This window comes from Carcharhinus amblyrhynchos, unplaced genomic scaffold, assembly GCF_965287045.1.
Source record: "Carcharhinus amblyrhynchos unplaced genomic scaffold, sCarAmb.v2.hapA chromosome_233, whole genome shotgun sequence".
Classification (NCBI taxonomy): domain Eukaryota; kingdom Metazoa; phylum Chordata; class Chondrichthyes; order Carcharhiniformes; family Carcharhinidae; genus Carcharhinus; species Carcharhinus amblyrhynchos.
In genome coordinates, this window is record NW_027649973.1 from 41,013 (window position 1) to 62,447 (window position 21,435).

Here is a 21,435-nt window from a genome sequence, read left to right on the forward strand (position 1 = left end):
GGGAGTGAATTCCACACATTCACCACCCTCTGGGTGAAGAAATTTCTCCTCACCTCAGTCCTGAAAGGTTTACCCCTTATCCTCAACCTCTGACCCCTCTTGTTCTGGACTCCCCCCACCATCGGGAACATTGTTTCTGAACCTACCCTGTGTCATCCTGTTAGAATTTTACAAGTTTCTATCAGACCCCCTCTCACTCTTCTAAACTCCATTGGATATAATTCTAACCAACTTAGTCTCTCCTCATATGACAGACCTGCCATCCCAGGAATCAGCCTGGTAAACCTTCACTGCGCTCCCTCTATAACAAGGACATCCTTCCTCAGATACGGACACCAAAACTGCACACAATGCTCCAGGTGTGGCCTCCCCAGTGACCTGTACAATTGTAGCAAAACGTCCCTATTCCTCTCCTCAAATCCTCTCGCTCTGAAGGCCAACATACCATTCGATGCCTCAGGGCAAAGCACCCCACGCACCCTGGACAATCTCTTTTCCACCTTGTTCCTTCAGGAAAAGTCTGAGGTCACGTACCAACCGACTCAAGAACACCTTCTTCCCTGCTGCTGTCAGTCTTTTGAATACACCTTTCTCTACCCCTTCTCTGTGACCGCAACACTGCATTCCACACTTTCCCCTTTCCTTCTTTATGAACGGTATGCTTTATCTGTACAGCATGCTAGAAACAATACTTTTCACTGAATCCCAACAGATATGACAATAATAAATCAAATCAAATATTAAGTTGATCTTTCTCTGCACCCTAGCTATGACTGTAATATTAAATTCTGCACCCCCTTCTCTATGAACACTATGGTTTGTCTGTCGGCGTACAAGAAACAATACTTGTCACTGAATCCCATTACATGTGACAATAATAAATGAAATATAAAATAGTGTTGGATCAGCCATGTCCTTATTAAATGGGACAGCAGGATGGAAGGGCTGAATGGGCGACTCCTGTTCCTATTGCGTCTGGTTTTAGGGGATTGATTGCTCCAATCTGGTGGGTTTGGAAGATGAACATTTTGTAAAGATTACGGTGTGATATTGTTCAGAGAGTAAGAGCAGTGTGAGGCTCTGTTCCGTTATTCCCCAATATTGACTGACGCCAGGTTCTTTAACCCTTTGTGGATTCAGGGACAGCCACACCTCCCACACACGGGGACCAATCGACTGGAGAATCCAGCGAGCAGTCATCCTCTGTCCCAGCCGGATCTCCAACCTCAGGTAACTGAATTCCGGGAACATTCCCACAGGAATCCTCATCCCACCCCCCACAGACAGTCGGAAAATCATTTCCTGGGACAGCATCGGAGCACATTCCAGATAGAGACGGAGGGAGTGATTGAGTGAGGGGAGTGGGGTGCAGTGAGTGACGGGGAGTGGGTTGTAGTGAGTGAGGGGAGTGGGGTGCAGTGAGTGACGGGGAGTGGGTTGTAGTGAGTGAGGGGAGTGGGGTGTAGTGAGTGAGGGGAGTGGGGTGTAGTGAGTGAGGGGAGCGGGGTGTAGTGAGTGAGGGGAGTGGGCTGGACAGTGAGGGGTGTGGAATTCGGGGAACGAGGAAGTGGAATTGAGAGATTGAAGGGAGTGGGATTGAGGGAGCGAGGGGAGTGGGATTGAGGGAGCGAGGGGAGTAGGTTTGAGGGAGCGAGGGGAGTAGGTTTGAGGGAGCGAGAGGAGTGGGATTGAGGGACGGAGGGGAGTGGGATTGAGGGAGTGAGGGGAGTGGGAGTGAGGGGAGTGGGATTGAGGGAGTGAGGGGAGTGGGAGTGAGGGGAGTGGGATTGAGGGAGCGAGCGGAGTGGGATGGAGTGAGTGACGGGAAGTGGGATTAAGTGAGAGAGGAGAGTGGGCTGGGCAGTGAGGGGTGTGGAATTGGGGGAATGAGGGAGTAGGATTGAGAGAGCGAGGGGAGCGGGATTGAGGGAGCGAGAGGAGTGGGATTGAGGGAGCGCGGGGAGTGGGATTGAGGGAGCACGGGGAATGGGATTGAGGGAGCGCGGGGAGTGGGATTGAGGGAGCGCGGTGAGTGGGATTGAGCGAGCGCGGGGAGTGGGAATGAGCGAGCGAGGGGAGTGGGATTGAGGGAGCGGGAATGAGTGAGCGAGGGGAGCGGGAATGAGTGAGCGAGGGGAGTGGGATGTCGTGAGTGAGGGGAGTGGGGTGAAGTGAATGCGGAGAGTGGCCTGGACTGTGAGCAGTGTGGAATTGGGGGAATGAGGGGTTGGGATTGAGAGAGTAAGCGGAGTGGGATCGAGGGGGTGAGGGGAGTGGGATGGATGGAGCGAGGGGAGTGGGATGGATGGAGCGAGGGGAGTGGGATGGATGGAGCGAGGGGAGTGGGATGGATGGAGCGAGGGGAGTGGGATGGATGGAGCGAGGGGAGTGGGATGGATGGAGCGAGGGGAGTGGGATGGATGGAGCGAGGGGAGTGGGATGGATGGAGCGAGGGGAGTGGGATGGATGGAGCGAGGGGAGTGGGATGGATGGAGCGAGGGGAGTGGGATGGATGGAGCGAGGGGAGTGGGATGGATGGAGCGAGGGGAGTGGGATGGATGGAGCGAGGGGAGTGGGATGGATGGAGCGAGGGGAGTGGAATTGAGGGGAGTGGGATCGAGGGAGTAAGGGGAGTTGGAGTGATGGATCGAATGAGCGAGGGGAGTTGGATCGAGGGAGCAAGGGGAGTGGGATCGAGGGAGTGAGGAGTGGGAGCGAGGGGAGTGGGAGCGAGGGAGTGGGATCGGGGGAGCGAGGGCAGTGGGATCAAGGGAGCGATGGGAGTGGGATCAAGGGAGCGATGGGAGTGGGATCGAGGGAGCGAGGGGAGTGGGAGCGAGGGGAGCAGGGTTGGGGGAGCTCGATTGAGGGAGCGAGGGGGTTTGTCTGTCGGCGTAGAAGAAACAATACTTCACACTGTATCCCATTACATGTGACAGTAAAAAATGAAATATAAAATAGTGTTGGATCAGCCTTGTCCCGATTAAATGGGGTAGCAGGATGGAAGGGCTGAATGGGTAACTCTGTTCCCATTGCGTTTGGTTTTAGGGGATTGATTGGTACAATCTGGTGGGTTTGGAACATGAACATTTTGTAAAGATTACGGTGTGATATTGTTCAGAGAGTAAGAGCAGTGTGAGGCTCTGTTCCGTTATTCCCCAATATTGACTGACGCCAGGTTCTTTAACCCTTTGTGGATTCAGGGACAGCCACACCTCCCACACACGGGGACCAATCGACTGGAGAATCCAGCGAGCGGTCATCCTCTGTCCCAGCCGGATCTCCAACCTCAGGTAACTGAATTCCGGGAACATTCCCACTGGAATCCTCATCCCACCCCCCAGAGACAGTCGGAAAATCATTTCCTGGGATAGCATTGGCGCACATTCCAGCTGGAGACAGAGGACGTGAGTGAGAGGAGTGAAATGGAGTGAGTGAGGGGAGAGGGATTAAATGAGTGAAGGGAGCGGGGTGTAGAGAGTGAGGGGAGCGGGGTGTAGTGAGCGAGGGGAGTGGGATGCAGTGAGTGAGGGGAGTGGGATTCAGTGAGTGAGAGGAGTGGGGTGAAGTGAATGCGGAGAGTGGCCTGGACTGTGAGCGGTGTGGAATTGGGGGAATGAGGGAGTGGGATTGAGAGAGTAAACTGAGTGGGATCGAGGGGGCAAGGGGAGTGGGATTGAAGGGGCGAGGGGAGTGGATTGAGGGAGCGAGGGGAGGGGATTGAGAGAGTAAGCGGAGTGGGATCGAGAGTGCGAGGGGAGTGGGATTGAAGGGGCGAGGGGAGTGGGATTGAGTGAGCGAGGGGAGCGGGAATGAATGAGTGAGAGGAGTGGGAATGAGTGAGCGAGGGGAATCGGAATGAGTGAGCGAGGGGAGTGGGAATGAGTGAGCGAGGGGAGTGGGAATGAGTGAGCGAGGGGAGTGGGATTGATGGAGCGAGGGGAGTGGGATTGATGGAGCGAGGGGAGTGGGATTGATGGAGCGAGGGGAGTGGGATTGATGGAGCGAGGGGAGTGGGATAGCGGGAGCGAGGGGAGTGGGATGGAGGGAGCGAGGGGAGCGGGATTGATGGAGCGAGGGGAGCGGGATTGATGGAGCGAGGGGAGCGGGATTGATGGAGCGAGGGGAGCGGGATTGATGGAGCGAGGGGAGCGGGATTGATGGAGCGAGGGGAGCGGGATTGATGGAGCGAGGGGAGCGGGATTGATGGAGCGAGGGGAGCGGGATTGATGGAGCGAGGGGAGCGGGATTGATGGAGCGAGGGGAGCGGGAATGAGTGAGCGAGGGGAGCGGGATTGAGTGAGCGAGGGGAGCGGGAATGAGTGAGCGAGGGGAGCGGGATTGAGTGAGCGAGGGGAGCGGGAATGAGTGAGCGAGGGGAGCGGGAATGAGTGAGCGGGAATGAGTGAGCGAGGGGAGCGGGAATGAGTGAGCGAGGGGAGCGGGAATGAGTGAGCGAGGGGAGCGGGAATGAGTGAGCGAGGGGAGCGGGAATGAGTGAGCGAGGGGAGCGGGAATGAGTGAGCGAGGGGAGCGGGAATGAGTGAGCGAGGGGAGCGGGATTGAGTGAGCGAGGGGAGCGGGATTGAGTGAGCGAGGGGAGCGGGATTGAGTGAGCGAGGGGAGCGGGATTGAGTGAGCGAGGGGACTGGGAATGAGTGAGCGAGTGGAGTGGGGTGAAGTGAATGCGGAGAGTGGCCTGGACTGTGAGCAATGTGGAATTGGGGGAATGAGGGGTTGGGATTGAGAGAGTAAGCGGAGTGGGATCGAGAGACCGAGCGGAGTGGGATTGAAGGGGCGAGGGGAGTTGGATCGAGGGAATGAGGGAGCGAGGGGAGTTGGATTGAGGGAGTGAGGGGAGTGTGATCGAGTGAGCGAGGGGAGTGGGAGGGAGGGGAGTGGGATCGGGGGAGGTGGATTGAGGGAGCGAGGGGGTTTGTCTGTCGGCGTACAAGAAACAATACTTCACACTGTATCCATTACATGTGACAGTAAAAAATGAAATATAAAATAGTGTTGGATCAGCCATGTCCTTATTAAATGGGGTAGCAGGATGGAAGGGCTGAATGGGCTAGTCCTGTTCCTATTGCGTCTGGTTTTAGTGGACTGATTGCTACAATCTGGTGGGTTTGGAAGATGAACATTTTGTAAAGATTACGGTGTGATATTGTTCAGAGAGTAAGAGCAGTGTGAGGCTCTGTTCCGTTATTCCCCAATATTGACTGACGCCAGGTTCTTTAACCCTTTGTGGATTCAGGGACAGCCACACCTCCCACACACGGGGACCAATCGACTGGAGAATCCAGCGTGCAGTCATCCTCTGTCCCAGCCGGATCACCAACCCCAGGTAACTGAATTCCGGGAACATTCCCACTGGAATCCTCATCCCACTCCCCCACAGACAGTCGGAAAATCATTTCCTGGGACAGCATCGGAGCACATTCCAGATAGAGATGGAGGGAGTGATTGAGAGGAGTGGAATGGAGTGAGTGAGCAGAGAAGGATTGAATGAGTGAAGGGAGTGGGATGTAGAGAGTGAGGTGAGCGGGGTGTAGTGAGCGAGGGGAGCGGGGTGTACTGAGCGAGGGGAGTGGGATGCAGTGAGTGAGGGGAGTGGGGTGAAGTGAATGCGGAGAGTGGCCTGGACTGTGAGCGGTGTGGAATTGGGGGAATGAGGGAGTGGGATTGAGAGAGTAAGCGGAGTGGGATCGAGGGGGCAAGGGGAGTGGGATTGAAGGGGCGAGGGGAGTGGGATTGAAGGGGTGAGTGGAGTGGGATTGAGGGAGCGAGGGGCGTGGGACTGAGGGAGCGAGGGGAGTGGGAATGAGTGAGCGAGGGGAGTGGGAATGAGTGAGCGAGGGGAGTGGGAATGAATGAGCGAGAGGAGTGGGAATGAGTGAGCGAGGGGAATGGGATGTAGGGAGCGAGGGGAGTGGTATGTAGTGAGTGAGGGGAGTGGGGTGAAGTGAATGCGGAGAGTGGCCTGGACTGTGAGCGGTGTGGAATTGGGGGAATGAGGGGTTGGGATTGAGAGAGTAAGCGGAGTGGGATCGAGGGGGCAAGGGAAGTGGGATCGATGGAGCGAGGGGAGTGGGATCGAGAGACCCAGGGGAGTGGGATCGATGGAGCGAGGGGAGTGGGATGGATGGAGCGAGGGGAGTGGGATCGATGGAACGAGGGGAGTGGGATGGAGGGAGCGAGGGGAGTGGGATGGAGGGAGCGAGGGGAGTGGGATGGAGGGAGCGAGGGGAGTGGGATGGAGGGAGCGAGGGGAGTGGGATGGAGGGAGCGAGGGGAGTGGGATGGAGGGAGCGAGGGGAGTGGGATGGAGGGAGCGAGGGGAGTGGGATGGAGGGAGCGAGGGGAGTGGGATGGATGGAGCGAGGGGAGTGGGATGGATGGAGCGAGGGGAGTGGGATGGATGGAGCGAGGGGAGTGGGATGGATGGAGCGAGGGGAGTGGGATGGATGGAGCGAGGGGAGTGGGATGGATGGAGCGAGGGGAGTGGGATGGATGGAGCGAGGGGAGTGGGATGGATGGAGCGAGGGGAGTGGGATTGAAGGGGCGAGGAGAGTGGAATTGAGGGGAGTGGGATCGAGGGAGTAAGGGGAGTTGGAGTGATGGATCGAATGAGCGAGGGGAGTTGGATCGAGGGAGCAAGGGGAGTGGGATCGAGGGAGTGAGGAGTGGGAGCGAGGGGAGTGGGATCGAGGGAGTGGGATCGGGGGAGCGAGGGCAGTGGGATCAAGGGAGCGATGGGAGTGGGATCGAGGGAGCGATGGGAGTGGGATCGAGGGAGCGAGGGGAGTGGGAGCGAGGGGAGCAGGGTTGGGGAAGCTCGATTGAGGGATCGAGGGGGCAAGGGAAGTGGGATCGATGGAGCGAGGGGAGTGGGATCGAGAGACCCAGGGGAGTGGGATCGATGGAGTGAGGGGAGTGGGATGGATGGAGCGAGGGGAGTGGGATCGATGGAACGAGGGGAGTGGGATGGAGGGAGCGAGGGGAGTGGGATGGAGGGAGCGAGGGGAGTGGGATGGAGGGAGCGAGGGGAGTGGGATGGAGGGAGCGAGGGGAGTGGGATGGAGGGAGCGAGGGGAGTGGGATGGAGGGAGCGAGGGGAGTGGGATGGAGGGAGCGAGGGGAGTGGGATGGAGGGAGCACGATTGAGCGAGGGGCGTGGGAATGAGTGAGCGAAGGGAGTGGGAATGAGTGAGCGAGGGGAGTGGGAAGGAGTGAGCGAGGGGAGTGGGAAGGAGTGAGCGCGGGGAGTGGGAAGGAGTGAGCGAGGGGAGTGGGAAGGAGTGAGCGAGGGGAGTGGGAAGGAGTGAGCGAGGGGAGTGGGAAGGAGTGAGCGAGGGGAGTGGGAAGGAGTGAGCGAGGGGAGTGGGAATGAGTGAGCGAGGGGAGTGGGATCGAGGGAGCGAGGGGAGTGGGATCGAGGGAGCGAGGGGAGTGGGATCGATGGAGCGAGGGGAGTGGGATCGAGGGAGCGAGGGGAGTGGGATCGAGAGGGCGAGCGGAGTGGGATCGAGGGGGCGAGGGGAGTGGGATCGAGGGGGCGAGGGGAGTGGGATCGAGGGAGCGAGGGGAGTGCGATCGAGAGAGCGAGGGGAGTGGGATCGAGGGAGCGAGGGGCGTGGGAATGAGTGAGCGAGGGGAGTGGGAATGAGTGAGCGAGGGGAGTGGGAATGAGTGAGCGAGGGGAGTGGGAAGGAGTGAGCGAGGGGAGTGGGAAGGAGTGAGCGAGGGGAGTGGGAAGGAGTGAGCGAGGGGAGTGGGGTGAAGTGAATGCGGAGAGTGGCCTGGACTGTGAGCAGTGTGGAATTGGGGGAATGAGGGAGTGTGATTGAGAGAGTAAGCGGAGTGGGATCGAGAGACCGAGGGGAGCGGGATTGAAGGGGCGAGGGGAGTTGGATCGAGGGAGTGAGGGAGCGAGGGGAGTTGGATCGAGGGAACGAGGCGAGTGGGATCGAGGGAGCGAGGTTAGTGGGATCGAGGGAGCGAGGGGAGTGGGATCGATGGAGCGAGGGGAGTGGGATCGAGGGAGCGAGGGGAGTGGGATCGAGGGAGCGAGGGGAGTGGAATCGGGGGAGCTGGATTGAGGGAGCGAGGGGGTTTGTCTGTTGGCGTACAAGAAACAATACTTCACACTGTATCCATTACATGTGACAGTAATAAATGTAAAATAGTGTTGGATCAGCCTTGTCCGAATTAAATGGGGTAGCAGGATGGAAGGGCTGAATGGGTGACTCCTGTTCCCATTGCGTTTGGTTTTAGTGGACTGATTGCTACAATCTGGTGGGTTTGGAACATGAACATTTTGTAAAGATTACGGTGTGATATTGTTCAGAGAGTAAGAGCAGTGTGAGGCTCTGTTCCGTTATTCCCCAATATTGACTGACGCCAGGTTCTTTAACCCTTTGTGGATTCAGGGACAGCCACACCTCCCACACACGGGGACCAATCGACTGGAGAATCCAGCGAGCAGTCATCCTCTGTCCCAGCCAGATCACCAACCTCAGGTAACTGAATTCCGGGAACATTCCCACTGGAATCCTCATCCCACCCCCCACCGACAGTCGGAAAATCATTTCCTGGGACAGCATCGGCGCACATTCCAGATAGAGACGGAGGGCGTGAGTGAGAGGAGTGGAATGGAGTGAGTGAGCAGAGAGGGATTGAATGAGTGAAGGGAGCGGGGTGTAGAGAGTGAGGGGAGTGGGGTGCAGTGAGTGAGGGGAGTGGGGTGTAGTGAGTGAGTGAGTGGGGTGGAGTGAGTGAGAGGAGTGGAATGGAGTGAGTGAGGGGAGTGGGGTGGAGTGAGTGAGGGGAGTGGGGTGTAGAGAGTGAGGGGAGTGGGGTGCAGTGAGTGAGGGGAGTGGGGTGTAGTGAGTGAGTGAGTGGGGTGGAGTGAGTGAGAGGAGTGGAATGGAGTGAGTGAGGGGAGTGGGGTGGAGTGAGTGAGGGGAGTGGGGTGGAGTGAGTGAGGGGAGTGGGGTGGAGTGAGTGAGAGGAGTGGGGTGTAGTGAGTGAGGGGAGTGGGGTGTAGTGAGTGAGGGCAGTGGGCTGTAGTGAGTGAGGGAAGTGGGGTGTAGTGTGTGAGGGCAGTGGGGTGTAGTGAGTGAGGGAAGTGTGATGAAGTGTGTGAGGAGAGTGGGCTGGACAGTGAGGGGTGTGGAATTGGGGGACCAAGGGAGTGGGATTGAGGGAGCGAGTGGAGTGGCGGTGTGGGAGCGAGTGGAATGGGATCGAGGGGTGCGGGACCGAGGGAGCAAGGGGAGCGGGAGCGAGGGTAGCAGGACGGAGGGAACGAGGCGAGCGGGAGCGCGGGGAATGGGGTGTATTGACAGGAGTTAGTGTGCTGTGTGCAGAGTGCAGTGTGATTTAATGTCTCGTTGTGACACAGTTTCTGGGCACTGACTGATTGCGGGTGGAATAAATTGGGAAGTGTAAATTGGCCTGAGTTTCCATTCCAAACAGATGAAGATTGGGATGATTTCTACTCTGTGATCTCCCATATCTCCTCCCTTGTCACAGATCCAGGGACAGCACCAACTCTGGGAGCCGAAGATAAATCCCAGCCGGAATCCACTGACCCAGCTTCCCGAATCCCGACAGAATCTGCAACCTCAGGTATCAAACTGCCGCTAGTTTATCCGGATTCGACATTTCCCGGCTACCCTGCTGGAATCCCCGACTCGCGTGAGCGGGTGTAGCGACCGAGAGGATCGGCAGATGAAGTTCCCCCTGGGAAATTGTGAGATTGTTGCGTTTGGACGGGAGAATGAGACGGGGAATCATTATTGAAATGGAGAGAGGCTGCAGAAAGCTGTGGTACAAAGGGGGCTTCGGGGGGAAGGGGAGGGAGGGAGAGTCATCGTCTCTGAGAGCCAGGATGCTGGGACACGGGGTCAGAAGCTCATAGAAACAGTGAGACACAGAAACTAGAAGCAGGAGGAGGCCATTCGGCCCTTCCAGCCTTCTCTGCCATTCATTATGAATTCACGGCTGATCATCAAATTCAATTTGCTGACCCTCCCCACTTTCGCCCCACGATACCACTCGATCTCTTTAGCCCCAAGAGGTATATCTAATTTCTTCCCAAAATCTATCAACGTTTTAGCCTCAACTACTTTCTGTGGGAGTGAATTCCACACATTCACCACCCTCTGGCTGAAGAAATTTCCCCTCACCTCAGTCCTGAAAGGTTTATCCCTCATCCTCAAACTATGACCCCTCTTGTTCTGGACACCCCAACCATCGGGAACATTCTTTCTGAATCTACCCTATCTAACCCTGTTAGGATTTTATAAGTTTCTGTGAGATCCCTTCTCACTCTTCTAAACTCCAGTGAATATAATCCTAACTGACTTCGTTTCTCCTCATGACAGACCTGCCATCCCAGGAATCAGCCTGGGAAACCTTCACTGTGCTCCCTCTGAAACAAGGACATCCTTCCTCAGATACGGGCACCTAAACTGCACACAGTACTCCAGGTGTGGCCTCACCGACACCCTGTACAATTCAAGCAAAACATCCCTATTCCTCTACTCAAATCCTCTCACTCTGAAGGCCAAGTTACCATTCGAAGCCTCGGGGCAAAGCACCCCACGCACCCCGGACAATCTGTCTTCCACCTTGTTCCTTCATGAAAGGTCTGAGGTCACTTACCACCTGACTCAAGAACACCTACTTCCCTGCTGCTGTCAGACTGTTGAATACACCTTTCTCTACTCCTTATCTGTCACCGTAACACTGCATTCCACACTCCCTTCCTTTATGAATGGTATGCTTTATCTGCACAGCATGCTAGAAACAATACTTTTCACTGTATCCCAACAGATATGACAATAATAATTCAAATCAAATCTTAAGTTGATTTTTCTCTGCACCCTAGATATGACTGCAATATTAAATTCTCACTGCCTTCTCTATGAACAGTATGGTTTGTCTGTAGGCCTACAAGAAACAATACTTCACACTGTATCCCATTTCATGTGACAGTAATAAATGAAATATAAAATAGTGTTGGATCAGCCATGTCCCGATTAAATGGGATAGCAGGATGGAAGGGCTGAATGGGTGACTCCTGTTTCTATTGCGTCTGGTTTTAGGGGATTGATTGCTGCAATCTGGTGTGTTTGGAACATGAATACTTTGTAAAGATTACGGTGTGATATTGTTCAGAGAGTAAGAGCAGTGTGAGACTCTGTTCCATTATTCCCCAATATTGACTGACGCCAGGTTCTTTAACCCTTTGTGGATTCAGGGACAGCCACACCTCCCACACACGGGGACCAATCGACTGGAGAATCCAGCGAGCAGTCATCCTCTGTCCCAGCCAGATCACCAACCTCAGGTAACTGAATTCCGGGAACATTCCCACAGGAATCCTCATCCCACCCCCCAGAGACAGTCGGAAAATCATTTCCTGGGATAGCATTGGCGCACATTCCAGCTGGAGACAGAGGACGTGAGTGAGAGGAGTGAAATGGAGTGAGTGAGGGGAGAGGGATTAAATGAGTGAAGGGAGCGGGGTGTAGAGAGTGAGGGGAGCGGGGTGTAGTGAGCGAGGGGAGTGGGATGCAGTGAGTGAGGGGAGTGGGATTCAGTGAGTGAGGGGAGTGGGGTGAAGTGAATGCGGAGAGTGGCCTGGACTGTGAGCGGTGTGGAATTGGGGGAATGAGGGAGTGGGATTGAGAGAGTAAGCTGAGTGGGATCGAGGGGGCAAGGGGAGTGGGATTGAAGGGGCGAGGGGAGTGGATTGAGGGAGCGAGGGGAGGGGATTGAGAGAGTAAGCGGAGTGGGATCGAGAGTGCGAGGGGAGTGGGATTGAAGGGGCGAGGGGAGTGGGATTGAGTGAGCGAGGGGAGCGGGAATGAATGAGTGAGAGGAGTGGGAATGAGTGAGCGAGGGGAATCGGAATGAGTGAGCGAGGGGAGTGGGAATGAGTGAGCGAGGGGAGTGGGAATGAGTGAGCGAGGGGAGTGGGATTGATGGAGCGAGGGGAGTGGGATTGATGGAGCGAGGGGAGTGGGATTGATGGAGCGAGGGGAGTGGGATTGATGGAGCGAGGGGAGTGGGATAGCGGGAGCGAGGGGAGTGGGATGGAGGGAGCGAGGGGAGCGGGATTGATGGAGCGAGGGGAGCGGGATTGATGGAGCGAGGGGAGCGGGATTGATGGAGCGAGGGGAGCGGGATTGATGGAGCGAGGGGAGCGGGATTGATGGAGCGAGGGGAGCGGGATTGATGGAGCGAGGGGAGCGGGATTGATGGAGCGAGGGGAGCGGGATTGATGGAGCGAGGGGAGAGGGATTGATGGAGCGAGGGGAGCGGGATTGATGGAGCGAGGGGAGCGGGAATGAGTGAGCGAGGGGAGCGGGATTGAGTGAGCGAGGGGAGCGGGACTGAGTGAGCGAGGGGAGCGGGATTGAGTGAGCGAGGGGAGCGGGAATGAGTGAGCGAGGGGAGCGGGAATGAGTGAGCGGGAATGAGTGAGCGAGGGGAGCGGGAATGAGTGAGCGAGGGGAGCGGGAATGAGTGAGCGAGGGGAGCGGGAATGAGTGAGCGAGGGGAGCGGGAATGAGTGAGCGAGGGGAGCGGGAATGAGTGAGCGAGGGGAGCGGGAATGAGTGAGCGAGGGGAGCGGGATTGAGTGAGCGAGGGGAGCGGGATTGAGTGAGCGAGGGGAGCGGGATTGAGTGAGCGAGGGGAGCGGGATTGAGTGAGCGAGGGGAGCGGGATTGAGTGAGCGAGGGGACTGGGAATGAGTGAGCGAGTGGAGTGGGGTGAAGTGAATGCGGAGAGTGGCCTGGACTGTGAGCAATGTGGAATTGGGGGAATGAGGGGTTGGGATTGAGAGAGTAAGCGGAGTGGGATCGAGAGACCGAGCGGAGTGGGATTGAAGGGGCGAGGGGAGTTGGATCGAGGGAATGAGGGAGCGAGGGGAGTTGGATTGAGGGAGTGAGGGGAGTGTGATCGAGTGAGCGAGGGGAGTGGGAGGGAGGGGAGTGGGATCGGGGGAGGTGGATTGAGGGAGCGAGGGGGTTTGTCTGTCGGCGTACAAGAAACAATACTTCACACTGTATCCATTACATGTGACAGTAAAAAATGAAATATAAAATAGTGTTGGATCAGCCATGTCCTTATTAAATGGGGTAGCAGGATGGAAGGGCTGAATGGGCTAGTCCTGTTCCTATTGCGTCTGGTTTTAGTGGACTGATTGCTACAATCTGGTGGGTTTGGAAGATGAACATTTTGTAAAGATTACGGTGTGATATTGTTCAGAGAGTAAGAGCAGTGTGAGGCTCTGTTCCGTTATTCCCCAATATTGACTGACGCCAGGTTCTTTAACCCTTTGTGGATTCAGGGACAGCCACACCTCCCACACACGGGGACCAATCGACTGGAGAATCCAGCGTGCAGTCATCCTCTGTCCCAGCCGGATCACCAACCCCAGGTAACTGAATTCCGGGAACATTCCCACTGGAATCCTCATCCCACTCCCCACAGACAGTCGGAAAATCATTTCCTGGGACAGCATCGGAGCACATTCCAGATAGAGATGGAGGGAGTGATTGAGAGGAGTGGAATGGAGTGAGTGAGCAGAGAAGGATTGAATGAGTGAAGGGAGTGGGATGTAGAGAGTGAGGTGAGCGGGGTGTAGTGAGCGAGGGGAGCGGGGTGTACTGAGCGAGGGGAGTGGGATGCAGTGAGTGAGGGGAGTGGGGTGAAGTGAATGCGGAGAGTGGCCTGGACTGTGAGCGGTGTGGAATTGGGGGAATGAGGGAGTGGGATTGAGAGAGTAAGCGGAGTGGGATCGAGGGGGCAAGGGGAGTGGGATTGAAGGGGCGAGGGGAGTGGGATTGAAGGGGTGAGTGGAGTGGGATTGAGGGAGCGAGGGGCGTGGGACTGAGGGAGCGAGGGGAGTGGGAATGAGTGAGCGAGGGGAGTGGGAATGAGTGAGCGAGGGGAGTGGGAATGAATGAGCGAGAGGAGTGGGAATGAGTGAGCGAGGGGAATGGGATGTAGGGAGCGAGGGGAGTGGTATGTAGTGAGTGAGGGGAGTGGGGTGAAGTGAATGCGGAGAGTGGCCTGGACTGTGAGCGGTGTGGAATTGGGGGAATGAGGGGTTGGGATTGAGAGAGTAAGCGGAGTGGGATCGAGGGGGCAAGGGAAGTGGGATCGATGGAGCGAGGGGAGTGGGATCGAGAGACCCAGGGGAGTGGGATCGATGGAGCGAGGGGAGTGGGATGGATGGAGCGAGGGGAGTGGGATCGATGGAACGAGGGGAGTGGGATGGAGGGAGCGAGGGGAGTGGGATGGAGGGAGCGAGGGGAGTGGGATGGAGGGAGCGAGGGGAGTGGGATGGAGGGAGCGAGGGGAGTGGGATGGAGGGAGCGAGGGGAGTGGGATGGAGGGAGCGAGGGGAGTGGGATGGAGGGAGCGAGGGGAGTGGGATGGAGGGAGCGAGGGGAGTGGGATGGATGGAGCGAGGGGAGTGGGATGGATGGAGCGAGGGGAGTGGGATGGATGGAGCGAGGGGAGTGGGATGGATGGAGCGAGGGGAGTGGGATGGATGGAGCGAGGGGAGTGGGATGGATGGAGCGAGGGGAGTGGGATGGATGGAGCGAGGGGAGTGGGATGGATGGAGCGAGGGGAGTGGGATCGAGGGAGCGAGGGGAGTGGGATTGAAGGGGCGAGGAGAGTGGAATTGAGGGGAGTGGGATCGAGGGAGTAAGGGGAGTTGGAGTGATGGATCGAATGAGCGAGGGGAGTTGGATCGAGGGAGCAAGGGGAGTGGGATCGAGGGAGTGAGGAGTGGGAGCGAGGGGAGTGGGAGCGAGGGAGTGGGATCGGGGGAGCGAGGGCAGTGGGATCAAGGGAGCGATGGGAGTGGGATCAAGGGAGCGATGGGAGTGGGATCGAGGGAGCGAGGGGAGTGGGAGCGAGGGGAGCAGGGTTGGGGGAGCTCGATTGAGGGATCGAGGGGGCAAGGGATGTGGGATCGATGGAGCGAGGGGAGTGGGATCGAGAGACCCAGGGGAGTGGGATCGATGGAGCGAGGGGAGTGGGATGGATGGAGCGAGGGGAGTGGGATCGATGGAACGAGGGGAGTGGGATGGAGGGAGCGAGGGGAGTGGGATGGAGGGAGCGAGGGGAGTGGGATCGAGGGAGCGAGGGGAGTGGAATGGAGGGAGCGAGGGGAGTGGGATGGAGGGAGCGAGGGGAGTGGGATGGAGGGAGCGAGGGGAGTGGGATGGAGGGAGCGAGGGGAGTGGGATGGAGGGAGCGAGGGGAGTGGGATGGAGGGAGCGAGGGGAGTGGGATGGAGGGAGCGAGGGGAGTGGGATGGAGGGAGCGAGGGGAGTGGGATGGAGGGAGCGCGATTGAGCGAGGGGCGTGGGAATGAGTGAGCGAAGGGAGTGGGAATGAGTGAGCGAAGGGAGTGGGAATGAGTGAGCGAGGGGAGTGGGAAGGAGTGAGCGAGGGGAGTGGGAAGGAGTGAGCGCGGGGAGTGGGAAGGAGTGAGCGAGGGGAGTGGGAAGGCGTGAGCGAGGGGAGTGGGAAGGAGTGAGCGAGGGGAGTGGGAATGAGTGAGCGAGGGGAGTGGGATCGAGGGAGCGAGGGGAGTGGGATCGAGGGAGCGAGGGGAGTGGGATCGAGGGAGCGAGGGGAGTGGGATCGAGAGGGCGAGCGGAGTGGGATCGAGGGGGCGAGGGGAGTGGGATCGAGGGGGCGAGGGGAGTGGGATCGAGAGAGCGAGGGGAGTGCGATCGAGAGAGCGAGGGGCGTGGGAATGAGTGAGCGAGGGGAGTGGGAATGAGTGAGCGAGGGGAGTGGGAATGAGTGAGCGAGGGGAGTGGGAAGGAGTGAGCGAGGGGAGTGGGAAGGAGTGAGCGAGGGGAGTGGGAAGGAGTGAGCGAGGGGAGTGGGGTGAAGTGAATGCGGAGAGTGGCCTGGACTGTGAGCAGTGTGGAATTGGGGGAATGAGGGAGTGGGATTGAGAGAGTAAGCGGAGTGGGATCGAGAGACCGAGGGGAGCGGGATTGAAGGGGCGAGGGGAGTTGGATCGAGGGAGTGAGGGAGCGAGGGGAGTTGGATCGAGGGAACGAGGCGAGTGGGATCGAGGGAGCGAGGTTAGTGGGATCGAGGGAGCGAGGGGAGTGGGATCGATGGAGCGAGGGGAGTGGGATCGAGGGAGCGAGGGGAGTGGGATCGAGGGAGCGAGGGGAGTGGAATCGGGGGAGCTGGATTGAGGGAGCGAGGGGGTTTGTCTGTTGGCGTACAAGAAACAATACTTCACACTGTATCCATTACATGTGACAGTAATAAATGTAAAATAGTGTTGGATCAGCCTTGTCCGAATTAAATGGGGTAGCAGGATGGAAGGGCTGAATGGGTGACTCCTGTTCCCATTGCGTTTGGTTTTAGTGGACTGATTGCTACAATCTGGTGGGTTTGGAACATGAACATTTTGTAAAGATTACGGTGTGATATTGTTCAGAGAGTAAGAGCAGTGTGAGGCTCTGTTCCGTTATTCCCCAATATTGACTGACGCCAGGTTCTTTAACCCTTTGTGGATTCAGGGACAGCCACACCTCCCACACACGGGGACCAATCGACTGGAGAATCCAGCGAGCAGTCATCCTCTGTCCCAGCCAGATCACCAACCTCAGGTAACTGAATTCCGGGAACATTCCCACTGGAATCCTCATCCCACCCCCCACCGACAGTCGGAAAATCATTTCCTGGGACAGCATCGGCGCACATTCCAGATAGAGACGGAGGGAGTGAGTGAGAGGAGTGGAATGGAGTGAGTGAGCAGAGAGGGATTGAATGAGTGAAGGGAGCGGGGTGTAGAGAGTGAGGGGAGTGGGGTGCAGTGAGTGAGGGGAGTGGGGTGTAGTGAGTGAGTGAGTGGGGTGGAGTGAGTGAGAGGAGTGGAATGGAGTGAGTGAGGGGAGTGGGGTGGAGTGAGTGAGGGGAGTGGGGTGTAGAGAGTGAGGGGAGTGGGGTGCAGTGAGTGAGGGGAGTGGGGTGTAGTGAGTGAGTGAGTGGGGTGGAGTGAGTGAGAGGAGTGGAATGGAGTGAGTGAGGGGAGTGGGGTGGAGTGAGTGAGGGGAGTGGGGTGGAGTGAGTGAGGGGAGTGGGGTGGAGTGAGTGAGAGGAGTGGGGTGTAGTGAGTGAGGGGAGTGGGGTGTAGTGAGTGAGGGCAGTGGGCTGTAGTGAGTGAGGGAAGTGGGGTGTAGTGAGTGAGGGCAGTGGGGTGTAGTGAGTGAGGGAAGTGTGATGAAGTGTGTGAGGAGAGTGGGCTGGACAGTGAGGGGTGTGGAATTGGGGGACCAAGGGAGTGGGATTGAGGGAGCGAGTGGAGTGGCGGTGTGGGAGCGAGTGGAATGGGATCGAGGGGTGCGGGAGCGGGAGCGAGGGTAGCAGGACGGAGGGAACGAGGCGAGCGGGAGCGCGGGGAATGGGGTGTATTGACAGGAGTTAGCGTGCTGTGTGCAGAGTGCAGTGTGATTTAATGTCTCGTTGTGACACAGTTTCTGGGCACTGACTGATTGCGGGTGGAATAAATTGGGAAGTGTAAATTGGCCTGAGTTTCCATTCCAAACAGATGAAGATTGGGATGATTTCTACTCTGTGATCTCCCATATCTCCTCCCTTGTCACAGATCCAGGGACAGCACCAACTCTGGGAGCCGAAGATAAATCCCAGCCGGAATCCACTGACCCAGCTTCCCGAATCCCGACAGAATCTGCAACCTCAGGTATCAAACTGCCGCTAGTTTATCCGGATTCGACATTTCCCGGCTACCCTGCTGGAATCCCCGACTCGCGTGAGCGGGTGTAGCGACCGAGAGGATCGGCAGATGAAGTTCCCCCTGGGAAATTGTGAGATTGTTGCGTTTGGACGGGAGAATGAGACGGGGAATCATTATTGAAATGGAGAGAGGCTGCAGAAAGCTGTGGTACAAAGGGGGCTTCGGGGGGAAGGGGAGGGAGGGAGAGTCATCGTCTCTGAGAGCCAGGATGCTGGGACACGGGGTCAGAAGCTCATAGAAACAGTGAGACACAGAAACTAGAAGCAGGAGGAGGCCATTCGGCCCTTCCAGCCTTCTCTGCCATTCATTATGAATTCACGGCTGATCATCAAATTCAATTTGCTGACCCTCCCCACTTTCGCCCCACGATACCACTCGATCTCTTTAGCCCCAAGAGGTATATCTAATTTCTTCCCAAAATCTATCAACGTTTTAGCCTCAACTACTTTCTGTGGGAGTGAATTCCACACATTCACCACCCTCTGGCTGAAGAAATTTCCCCTCACCTCAGTCCTGAAAGGTTTATCCCTCATCCTCAAACTATGACCCCTCTTGTTCTGGACACCCCAACCATCGGGAACATTCTTTCTGAATCTACCCTATCTAACCCTGTTAGGATTTTATAAGTTTCTGTGAGATCCCTTCTCACTCTTCTAAACTCCAGTGAATATAATCCTAACTGACTTCGTTTCTCCTCATGACAGACCTGCCATCCCAGGAATCAGCCTGGGAAACCTTCACTGTGCTCCCTCTGAAACAAGGACATCCTTCCTCAGATACGGGCACCTAAACTGCACACAGTACTCCAGGTGTGGCCTCACCGACACCCTGTACAATTCAAGCAAAACATCCCTATTCCTCTACTCAAATCCTCTCACTCTGAAGGCCAAGTTACCATTCGAAGCCTCGGGGCAAAGCACCCCACGCACCCCGGACAATCTGTCTTCCACCTTGTTCCTTCATGAAAGGTCTGAGGTCACTTACCACCTGACTCAAGAACACCTACTTCCCTGCTGCTGTCAGACTGTTGAATACACCTTTCTCTACTCCTTATCTGTCACCGTAACACTGCATTCCACACTCCCTTCCTTTATGAATGGTATGCTTTATCTGCACAGCATGCTAGAAACAATACTTTTCACTGTATCCCAACAGATATGACAATAATAATTCAAATCAAATCTTAAGTTGATTTTTCTCTGCACCCTAGATATGACTGCAATATTAAATTCTCACTGCCTTCTCTATGAACAGTATGGTTTGTCTGTAGGCCTACAAGAAACAATACTTCACACTGTATCCCATTTCATGTGACAGTAATAAATGAAATATAAAATAGTGTTGGATCAGCCATGTCCCGATTAAATGGGATAGCAGGATGGAAGGGCTGAATGGGTGACTCCTGTTTCTATTGCGTCTGGTTTTAGGGGATTGATTGCTGCAATCTGGTGTGTTTGGAACATGAATATTTTGTAAAGATTACGGTGTGATATTGTTCAGAGAGTAAGAGCAGTGTGAGGCTCTGTTCCATTATTCCCCAATATTGACTGACGCCAGGTTCTTTAACCCTTTGTGGATTCAGGGACAGCCACACCTCCCACACACGGGGACCAATCGACTGGAGAATCCAGCGAGCAGTCATCCTGCGTCCCAGCCGGATCACCAACCTCAGGTAACTGAATTCCGGGAACATTCCCACTGGAATCCTCATCCCACCCCCCACCGAGAGTCGGAAAATCATTTCCTGGGACAGCATCGGCGCACATTCCAGATAGAGACGGAGGGAGTGAGTGAGAGGAGTGGAATGGAGCGAGTGAGGGGAGTGAGTGAGGGGAGAGGGATTGAGTGAGTGAGGGGAGAGGGATTGAGTGAGTGAGGGGAGAGGGATTGAGTGAGTGAGGGGAGAGGGATTGAGTGAGTGAGGGGAGAGGGATTGAGTGAGTGAGGGGAGAGGGATTGAGTGAGTGAGGGGAGAGGGATTGAGTGAGTGAGGGGAGAGGGATTGAGTGAGTGAGGGGAGAGGGATTGAGTGAGTGAGGGGAGCGGGATTGAATGAGTGAGGGGAGCGGGATTGAGTGAGTGAGGGGAGAGGGATTGAGTGAGTGAGGGGAGAGGGATTGAGTGAGTGAGGGGAGAGGGATTGAGTGAGTGAGGGGAGCGGGATTGAGTGAGTGAGGGGAGCGGGATTGCGTGAGTGAGGGGAGCGGGATTGAGTGAGTGAGGGGAGCGGGATTGAGTGAGTGAGGGGAGCGGGATTGAGTGAGTGAGGGGAGCGGGATTGAGTGAGTGAGGGGAGAGGGATTGAGTGAGTGAGGGGAGAGGGATTGAGTGAGTGAGGGGAGAGGGATTGAGTGAGTGAGGGGAGAGGGATTGAGTGAGTGAGGGGAGAGGGATTGAGTGAGTGAGGGGAGAGGGATTGAGTGAGTGAGGGGAGAGGGATTGAGTGAGTGAGGGGAGAGGGATTGAGTGAGTGAGGGGAGAGGGATTGAGTGAGTGAGGGGAGAGGGATTGAGTGAGTGAGGGGAGAGGGATTGAGTGAGTGAGGGGAGAGGGATTGAGTGAGTGAGGGGAGAGGGATTGAGTGAGTGAGGGGAGAGGGATTGAGTGAGTGAGGGGAGTGGGACAGCGAGCGCAGGGAGCGGGACGAAGCGAGCGCAGGGAGAGGGACAGAGCGAGCGCGGGGAGAGGGACGGAGCGAGCGCAGGGAGCGGGACGGAGCGAGCGCAGGGAGCGGGACGGAGCGAGCGCGGGGAGAGGGACGGAGCAAGCGCGGGGAGAGGGACGGAGCGAGCGCAGGGAGAGGGACAGAGCGAGCGCGGGGAGAGGGACGGAGCGAGCGCAGGGAGCGGGACGGAGCGAGCGCGGGCAGCGGGACGGAGCGAGCGCGGGGAGAGGGACGGAGCAAGCGCGGGGAGCGGGACGAAGTGAGCGCAGGGAGAGGGACAGAGCGAGCGCGGGGAGCGGGACGGAGCGAGCGCGGGCAGTGGGACGGAGCGAGCGCGGGGAGCGGGATGTGACAGTCGTGAATATTCACCGAGTGGGGCTCAAACTGTGGGGAGTGACGGTGATGTTCTAGGTTAATGTGGGAGACACAGAGAGTGATGGAGAATGGAGATGATATTAAACAGACGGGATGGGGAGGTACATTCTCTGTGAGGGATATTTCTCGATCGATGCTGCTTCCTACACTAAACCCTGGCTGTGTGGACCTTGCTGACGGTGTGTGTGTTGTGTTTAGATTCTGGGTCCCAGACCATTAGTGTGGAGATCTATTCAATGACGGAACTGGACGATGACACAGCAAAGAAGGTGGCCCTGAGGAAGGTGAGAGTTTGTATTGTACTGAGCTCAACACCAGAGAGAGAGAGAGGACCCCCACCCCCTCACTGTCAGCACTCACTGACTGCTGATTCCAGCTCATAATCATTAACCCTTCCCATCGCGTCCCCTCTGCCCATTCTCACCCCCACCCCCTGTAACAAGAGGGGCTGAGTGGCCTCACAGTTTTAATAACAGTCTCCAGATGGGCTGAATGGCCTCCTGCTCTCTCTCTCTCTGTCTTTCTCTCTTCTTTTTTTTCTCTCCATCTCTCTCTCTCTCTCTGTCTC

The 21,435-nt window shown here is 56.7% G+C and overlaps 2 protein-coding genes across 2 annotated transcripts in view; both read left to right on the forward strand.

The window, feature by feature from the left end:
* LOC145338910 (pancreatic secretory granule membrane major glycoprotein GP2-like) overlaps nucleotides 1–21,435 on the forward strand; it is a 91,874-nt gene that overhangs the window by 38,014 nt on the left and 32,425 nt on the right. The window lies entirely within an intron of this gene.
* Nucleotides 1–21,435, forward strand: part of LOC145338909 (uncharacterized) — a 38,358-nt gene that overhangs the window by 16,653 nt on the left and 270 nt on the right. The window contains exons 8-16 of the mRNA XM_080183303.1: nucleotides 1,141–1,230; nucleotides 3,204–3,293; nucleotides 9,538–9,633; nucleotides 11,270–11,359; nucleotides 13,370–13,459; nucleotides 16,590–16,679; nucleotides 17,678–17,842; nucleotides 19,410–19,499; nucleotides 21,066–21,151. Coding sequence (XP_080039429.1) covers nucleotides 1,141–1,230; nucleotides 3,204–3,293; nucleotides 9,538–9,633; nucleotides 11,270–11,359; nucleotides 13,370–13,459; nucleotides 16,590–16,679; nucleotides 17,678–17,842; nucleotides 19,410–19,499; nucleotides 21,066–21,151 — 887 coding nt within the window. The remainder of the gene's footprint in view (nucleotides 1–1,140; nucleotides 1,231–3,203; nucleotides 3,294–9,537; nucleotides 9,634–11,269; nucleotides 11,360–13,369; nucleotides 13,460–16,589; nucleotides 16,680–17,677; nucleotides 17,843–19,409; nucleotides 19,500–21,065; nucleotides 21,152–21,435) is intronic.